This window comes from Oncorhynchus mykiss, chromosome 1, assembly GCF_057628025.1.
Source record: "Oncorhynchus mykiss isolate SJ-2025 chromosome 1, ASM5762802v1, whole genome shotgun sequence".
In the NCBI taxonomy this organism is placed as follows: Eukaryota; Metazoa; Chordata; class Actinopteri; order Salmoniformes; family Salmonidae; genus Oncorhynchus; species Oncorhynchus mykiss.
The window spans coordinates 37,431,051-37,439,092 of record NC_143022.1 but is presented as its reverse complement, the minus strand read 5'-3'; the positions used below and the strand labels follow the sequence as shown (position 1 = coordinate 37,439,092).

General features: G+C 48.5%; 1 protein-coding gene across 4 annotated transcripts in view; it reads right to left on the bottom strand.

Moving 5' to 3' along the window:
* Window positions 1-1,115: 1,115 nt before the first annotated feature.
* Window positions 1,116-8,042, bottom strand: part of LOC110522073 (genetic suppressor element 1) — a 56,953-nt gene continuing 50,026 nt past the window's right edge. For all 4 annotated transcript variants that reach the window (XM_036976702.2, XM_090230169.1, XM_090230173.1 and 1 more), the window contains exons 6-15: window positions 6,555-6,716; window positions 5,688-5,965; window positions 5,188-5,464; window positions 4,368-4,981; window positions 4,110-4,222; window positions 3,737-4,019; window positions 3,371-3,484; window positions 2,685-3,293; window positions 2,344-2,447; window positions 1,116-2,073 (exon numbers count right to left, since the gene is read on the bottom strand). In XM_036976702.2, the coding sequence (XP_036832597.2) occupies window positions 1,759-2,073; window positions 2,344-2,447; window positions 2,685-3,293; window positions 3,371-3,484; window positions 3,737-4,019; window positions 4,110-4,222; window positions 4,368-4,981; window positions 5,188-5,464; window positions 5,688-5,965; window positions 6,555-6,716 (2,869 nt within the window). In that variant the 3' untranslated portion in view covers window positions 1,116-1,758. The remainder of the gene's footprint in view (window positions 2,074-2,343; window positions 2,448-2,684; window positions 3,294-3,370; window positions 3,485-3,736; window positions 4,020-4,109; window positions 4,223-4,367; window positions 4,982-5,187; window positions 5,465-5,687; window positions 5,966-6,554; window positions 6,717-8,042) is intronic.

Sequence of the window (8,042 nt, the reverse complement as noted above, 5' to 3'; positions counted from 1 at the left end):
CAAACAACATATCCTAAAAACAGGATAGGTCAAACAAAGTAAAATGGACAAAATGGAATGGACAATCACAGCTGTTGTCCAGGAGTTTCACCTCTTTGTCATGATCAATGGTTTAAAGTTTGTATCTGTACAAGCTGATCACAGTGAAAAATAAAATACTTCTGCTTTCCCCGCCGTGTAAACACATTGCAAACAGGCTCACGATAACTCCTGATAAAGTTGAGTAGCTGATATACAGAGCTTAAATAGCCAAATTGATTAGTCACAGGTATCATAACTAATTAAACCAATGCATCGGCTTGTTTTACAAACGGTGGTCCTACCACATGAATGGGCATTTATAAAATTCCATTGTGGCTGACATGGTAGGCTACACCCCAGTAAGCACGAGCCAACGTCTTTTGGATGTCTTTTTTTAATTTTAAAGGGTAGGTTTACCACATAGATGGACATTCATAAAATTATATTTCCTCCTCATATTACCTCAGTAAGCAATGACCGACGGCGACGCCTTTTGGACATATTTTTTTGGTGCAGTCTGGACCAGCCTTGAATGCCACAGACATTGGTTTTTGGTCCGGTCCAGACCAAATCTGAACTAATCATAGACATCTATGTTTGGTTCAGATTTGATTTCAACGTCCACAGACATACATTTATGGACCAGCCTTGATTTGAGCCAAACATAGACGTCTATAAATGACCTCTTTTCAACTTTAATAACCTACATTTACCCTAACTTCAACGTCTAGAAAATACCTATGTTCAATGTCATTTTGCTTACGGGGATTATTCTAGTTTTGCAGGGGGCAGCATTTTTTGGTTTCACCTAGGGCGGCAGAACCGAAAGGACCAGCTCCAGGGTACTTTTTTCTCACCTCCCCAAACTGCTTAAAGTGGGATCAGATCGACATGGCATTGTCCAATGAGGTTGTAGAGTAAGCCCAAGCACGCGCATGTCTTTGTGCACAGCTGCAGGGGCTCGAGAGCAATTACGCGATGACATAGTACACAACTTTTATGGAGCGCCTTTAACATACAGCGCTTCTAAAATGTTTACTTCTCTTTAAATATTTCATACTGGCCAGCAACAGCACAAAATTATCCCAAGCATCTTGTTTTTACCCCAAATGTTTATTCTAAAGAAGGCTTTTAAATAGCAATAATTAAAATAATAAAACATACAACATTCTGGCTTAATAGGTAGGCAATTTACATTATCAATGGTATAATTATTAAAAACATAACAGAGACTTCTAAATCCTTTAAAAATGTATTTAACCTGATTTAAAAATATATTTTTCAAAACCTCCAGTTATTTCCTTATAGAAACACTGTCTTAAATATTCTGCACCTGTGTTTTTGCTCTTCCATGAACCCAAGTGAAAAAAGCTCCAGAATAGTAAAAGCTCTACAACACAGTGTTTAGTTCTAGGTAGTTTCAACAGTACTGTCACTAGTAGGATCACTAGTAGCTCTTCTAGGTCTATAAGTGCATCTTGGCTGATTCAAGTCCTTTCAGTTCAGTGGTTGGTTGGCTGGCTATTGGTTGCTTCCAAACCCTTCCAGACCATAGAGGGAGAAAGGGAGGACATGTGACTGCTCATTGTATTCATCCCAAAGTCTACGATTGGTTAAAGTGTGTCCCAATATTATGCCATACCCTTATGTAGCTATGTCCCCTAGCTTTTAGACTACCAGTCTTGTGAGTCTGTGAGTCTGACCACACGACAAAGTCTAGGAGAGTGGCATGTGAGGTTACAGGGCCTGTCCTCCTTTTCTCCCTCCTCCCTTTCTATCATCCTGTCTTCCTTCCCAGTCCAGAGCTCTCTTCCCCCTCTGCCCCCTCTGACTGGGAACCAATTCAGTGTCCTCTCTCACTCCATCAGTCATCGGTCGTCGGTCTGTCTGTCGGTCTGCAGCGGGGCAGGGGGTCACCGGGGAGGGGCGACCTTTGGCCTGCCCCTTGCCCCAGTGCACGTTGGGAATGGTCAGACACTTCCTGAAGTGCTCCAGCTGAGCCTGCAGCCTCTCTCTCTCATCTCTCACCCTCTGTCTCTGACTCACCAGCTCCTAGAGAGAGAAAGAGAGGGATGGGAGCAAGAGAGAGATAAAGATCGAGAGTGTCACTAAAAGTGAGAGTGGGGGTGAACAAGCACATCAGTGTAGACAGAAACATACAGACTGTCAGTCAGAGTGCTGATCAAGCTTTACTTTCCACTTTTAGATCATAATAAATAAGATTGTATGGACAGATCCTATATCAGCACTCCTACTCTGAGACACTGTGTATATGTGGACTTCGAGGACACTTTGTGCATCTATGGGCCTTGAGGTTCTTACCGCCATGCTGTGTGAGAGTTGTTCAGCTGTCAGACTGAGAGTGTAGTTCTGAGTCTCCAGCCTCCGGCACTGACTGTGAAGAACCTGTCTCTCCATACACCGCTCTGAGAGAGAGAGGGTAAGAGAGATATAGAGAGAGCGACAGGAGGGTAAAGGGAGACATGGGGTCATAGAGGCAGAGAGAAGAAGACCGATAGAGAGAGCGGCATAGAGGGTGAGAACATGAGTGTGTGGGGGGGGGCAGCAAGTGAGACAAAAACATAAAAAACAAACATATTTGTAGATGAAACCGGTGTATTTTTATTTGACTCATCCCAAATAAAGCCCAAAGGTAAACGCACCATCCACATACTCCTGATACGCCTCAAAGACTGACTCTATGCCCCTCCACTTCCTAGGGGCTTCTCCCTCCTCTTCCTCCTCCTCCTCCTCCTCTTCCTCTGACAGCTCATCACGTACGCCAAGGGGTACATGGTGGGCTGGAGAGGGGTAAGGGTGATGCCCGTTGGTGGGGTGTAGGGATGTGTTGAGGAGGGCTGGTCTCTTCAGTGGGGGGATGTTGTAGGGCACTGAGGGCTCAGACTTTATACTGGACTCTGGAACGCAGGTGGAGCCACTCAGTGTCTTGTGGGTAGACTGCAACACAGACTGGTGGAAGTCCTTCGGGATGAATCTTTCCCAGGTTATGTTCTGCCCGTTCTGCACAGCCAGGGGCACCTTCTGTTGAGAATGATGGCCAGGGTGGCCTCCTCCATTCTGGAGGCACTGGAGCCTCTTAGCTGGGTGACCTCCACCCAGTCCTTTCCTGTTGGGGTCGGGGGCCAGGGGAGGCGGTTGGCTGGGTGGATAGGTGGATGGTTTTAGTGGGTCTGTATGGAGGTTGTTGGGGTGGTGGGGGTAGGAGGGCGAGGGGCTTGGGGAGTCTTGGTAGTGGAGTCCGTTTGATTCGCCTGATAACATAAACATAAACGCAGTATAAGGATCTCATGGGTGTTACCCTTTGTGTGTGTGTGTGTGTTTGTCTTACCAGTTGGGGAAACAGGGGGGCTTCTACAGAGGGGTAATGGGTTGTATCTGATGGTGTCCAACGTCACACTCTTCAGCTTTATAGCCTTCAACAACCCCTCCATCTTCTCCTTATCTGGAGAGAGAGGGGGTGTGTGGGGGACGGGGGGGACGGACGGACGGGGGAGGGTGAGAATGAGACTGATTTAGACCTGGGACACCAATTCATTATCAGGTAGAAAAGAAATCCAGCGGTACTCTTGACCTCTTCGAGCAAGATTTGAATACCCCTGGGATATAGCATTACAGTACACTAGAGTGTAGTGGTTAGGGGTTGGAGAATAAGAGCTAGGGTGTAGTGCATAGGGGTTAGTGTAGTGTATGTTACCTCTCCTCTGCTGGTTGGTCACATGGGACAGGCTGAACATGTTGAGGAAGTGTTTCTTGTCCTCCAGCTGAGGGGAGCAATTCATCTCCTCTGGGGTGAGAGTGGTGCAGAGGGTGGGAGCGGGTGCCACAGGAGGCGGAGAGGTCTTCCTCTTGCCTCGTACTGCTGGAGGGGAGATGCTGCGCTCTCTCAACATCCTCCTCCTCTTCCTCCTCTTCTGATGAAGCAGCTGGTCACGATGGGCCAGCGTGGTCAGGCCACAGACACGCAGGAAACACACCTTCTACAAAAAAACAGATTACAGAGAACGAACAATCACACAACATTATGGTAAGGACGTGGCAGTTCTTAAGTGTGCGTGCATGGCAGTTACCTCTGAGGATGTGTCCAGTTTTAACGGGGGCTGCTCTGCTACCCTTCTGAGGTGGGCCCTCACTTCCTCCTCATCACTGTCATCATACCACTCATCTAGATCATAGTCATACCCTGGGGGAGAGAGAGATGGAAAGAGAGTGAGGGAGAGAGTGAGAGAGCACCGACAATATTTATGTTAAAGACCACACCAGATCTCGTCTCATACACCCCTCTCCTCACCTCCATCTCTCTTATATCCCGTCCCCTCTCTTCTTACCTCCTTCCCTGGCCTCTCTCCTCCTGCTCTCCTCCAGGTCCAGCTTGCTGACCAGCCTGCGGTGCTGCTGGAGGATCTCATCGTACACCACTGGGTTCTGAGGCTCCTGGCCTGGCCGTTCAGACCTCTGGAGGTCCATGGAGGGAGATGGGGAGCTGGCGTGGTGCTGGACCCCTAGGTTGGAGCTGGGGCTGGGGGAGGAGACGGACAGCGAACCACTCTGGTGGAGGTGGTTATGGTGGTGGAGACTGTGAGTGGATCTTTCAAGCTCAGCCCAGTCCCAGAGGCCAGGCTCCTGCAGAATGGGTCCCCTGACAGACGAGAGCCTCTCTGGGTCCTTCCCCCTCTTCCTGCACCCATCCTCCCCCCTCTCCCAGCTGGGGGACCGCTCATTTCTGGTCAGATTAGGAGGGGAGCGAGATGGAGGAACAGGGGAGTCGAACCTGAAACGAGGGTCTGGGGGGGTCTCAGTGAGGGAGGCAGGGTTCCAGAGGGTGGTGGAAGGGGCAGGGGGGTGGGGGAGGAGGTGAGGTTTGGGTGAGATGAGTGGAGGTGGGGCTCCTAGGTGAGGTTGAGATTCTCTGTTGCCTGTGTCACGTTGGCTGGCGTTGGATCTGTGAAGACAACAAACACAATGTAGTCACAAACACACACTGGGTTTTATCCAAGTTGACCTTGATGATGCAGCCAATTTAAAAGTAGATGTCAGCAGAGTAGAGAGAGTACTGACTCGGGGGATACTGTAGTGTTATCAAACAAACACACACACACAGGTCAACCCCACCTTTCTCAACTGCTTGTTCCTTGATTAAACACTGACCTGTAGCTGTCTCTCCTAGGCTCCACCCCTTCCCCAGGTGGCCACACCTCCCTCTCCTGCCCCTGCCTGCGTTGACGTGCCAACCTGCGCTCCTCCCCATTGGCCTGATGGAGCATCATGGCAGAGAGCAGTGTTCCATGGAGCCCCCCGGAAGAGGCTGAGGCAGTGTGTCTGTTCCCCATCTGAGAGGGCACCAGGCTGGGCATGAGGTGAGGGGCTGACTGGAGGCCTGGCTGTAGAGGTTTAGGTACTGGGAGGGCAGGGAGGGTGGGCTTATCTGGGGAAAATAGATGAGTTATTTACTATGAATGATTCATTTTATTTTAGGAACACACTTTGAAATACATTATGGATGTTATAATGCATGATATTGATGGTAATCAGGCTCTACTTAAAAGATAAATCTCTGGTCCATAATTAACGGGAAATCAACCAATCAATGTGTGTGTATTGCATCTATACTGTGTGTGTGTGCATGTATCTGTGTGTGTACACCGTACCCAGTCTGTTAGGTGTCAGCCTCTCCCCAGGTCTGACCCTGTCCTCCGGCAGAGCCGTGAGAGCCTTCAGCCCAGCAAGGTACTGGCTCTTCACCGCTCTCACCATCTGTCTCTCCCTCTCTCTCTCCCTCTGCCTATCCTTCTGTCTTTCCATCTCTGTCTCCCTCTCTCTCTCCCGCTCCCTCTCTCTCTCCCGTTCAAGCTCACGCTCCCTCTGTTTCTCTCGTTCATGCTCTCGCTCCCTTTCTCGTTGGCGAAGCTCTTCCTCCATCTGTATTCTGTGGGGGAGGTCAAAAAATACACACACACACACACAAACACACACACAAACACACACACACACACACACACACACACACACACACACACACACACACACACACACACACACACACACACACACACACACACACCAAGGACACAGGGGAGAGAGAGGGTGAGAGATGCAACACCCACCATGGGGCAGATTAACCACACACTGTTTAACACACACACCTATGCACACACACGCCCAAGCAGGCACTTACACACACACACACACACACACACACACACACACCATATTAGACATAAACAGCATGAGTGAGCAAGAGCAGATGAACAATTAATAGGTAACCACAGGATGAACACACACACACTGATGTGTGTATTGGTGTGTGTTCGTGATGTGTCTATGGTAGCATGGTGGGGTGTGTTCTAAAAATATAACAGTCACCTGTGCCTTTCCTGCAGAGTGTGTGTGTGTGCATGTACAAACTGTGTGTGTTTGTGTGCATGTATGAGTGTAACACCTTTCAGCCAGTGTGATGTGTGGGAAGGTGCAGGTGTGTGTGTGTGTGTGTCTTATACGTGTGTGTGTTACTGTACCTCTCAGCCAGTGCACTGTGTGTTTGGCTGAACTCCCCAGGGTAGCGTGCCCCAGGCAGTTGCATGTGGAGGGCAGAGGGGTGGAGGTGAGGGAAGGCCCCCCCTGCTGGTACAGAGTAGAACTGAGACCGTAGTGCAGAAAGACACAAAGACTCCTCCATCCTGGAACACACAGGGACAAGTGGAAAAGGAGGGAGAAAAGGAAAACAGTAAGGCACACTTTGGGGTTCAGTCGCGTTTATACAGCTCATCCTGGAAACACAAACACACAGGCTGCTGCAAACCCCTGTCTCCCTGTGTCCCTGTCTGTCTTTTCATCTTTCTGTCTTCCTGTCTCTGGGTCTCTGTCTCCATATCTGCAAAAAACTGACTCTGATAATTGCAGAGCCAGACTGAGGTAGGCAGGGTGGTCTGTAGACTGACTGTGTAGGTGGTGGAGGTAGGCAGGGTGGTATATAGACTGACCTGTGGAGGTTGTGGAGGGAAACAGGGTGGTCTATAGACTGACCTGTGCAGATGGTGGAGGTAGGCAGGGTAGTTATAGACTGACTTGTGTAGGTGGTGTTGGTAGGGTGGTCTATAGACTGGCCTGCATATGTGGTTGAGGTAGGCAGGGTGGTCTATATACTGACCTATGTAGATGGTGGAGGAAGGCAGGGTAGTCTATAGACTGACTTGTGTAGATGGTGCAGGAAGGCAGGGTAGTCTATACAGTGCCTTGCGAAAGTATTCGGCCCCCTTGAACTTGGCGACCTTTTGCCACATTTCAGGCTTCAAACATAAAGATATAAAACTGTATTTTTTTGTGAAGAATCAACAACAAGTGGGACACAATCATGAAGTGGAATGACATTTATTGGATATTTCAAACTTTTTTAACAAATCAAAAACTGAAAAATTGGGCGTGCAAAATTATTCAGCCCCCTTAAGTTAATACTTTGTAGCGCCACCTTTTGCTGCGATTACAGCTGTAAGTCGCTTGGGGTATGTCTCTATCAGTTTTGCACATCGAGAGACTGACATTTTTTCCCATTCCTCCTTGCAAAACAGCTCGAGCTCAGTGAGGTTGGATGGAGAGCATTTGTGAACAGCAGTTTTCAGTTCTTTCCACAGATTCTCGATTGGATTCAGGTCTGGACTTTGACTTGGCCATTCTAACACCTGGATATGTTTATTTTTGAACCATTCCATTGTAGATTTTGCTTTATGTTTTGGATCATTGGCTTGTTGGAAGACAAATCTCCGTCCCAGTCTCAGGTCTTTTGCAGACTCCATCAGGTTTTCTTCCAGAATGGTCCTGTATTTGGCTCCATCCATCTTCCCATCAATTTTAACCATCTTCCCTATCCCTGCTGAAGAAAAGCAGGCCCAAACCATAATGCTGCCACCACCATGTTTGACAGTGGGTATGGTGTGTTCAGGATGATGAGCTGTGTTGCTTTTACGCCAAACATAACGTTTTGCATTGTTGCCAAAAAGTTCAATTTT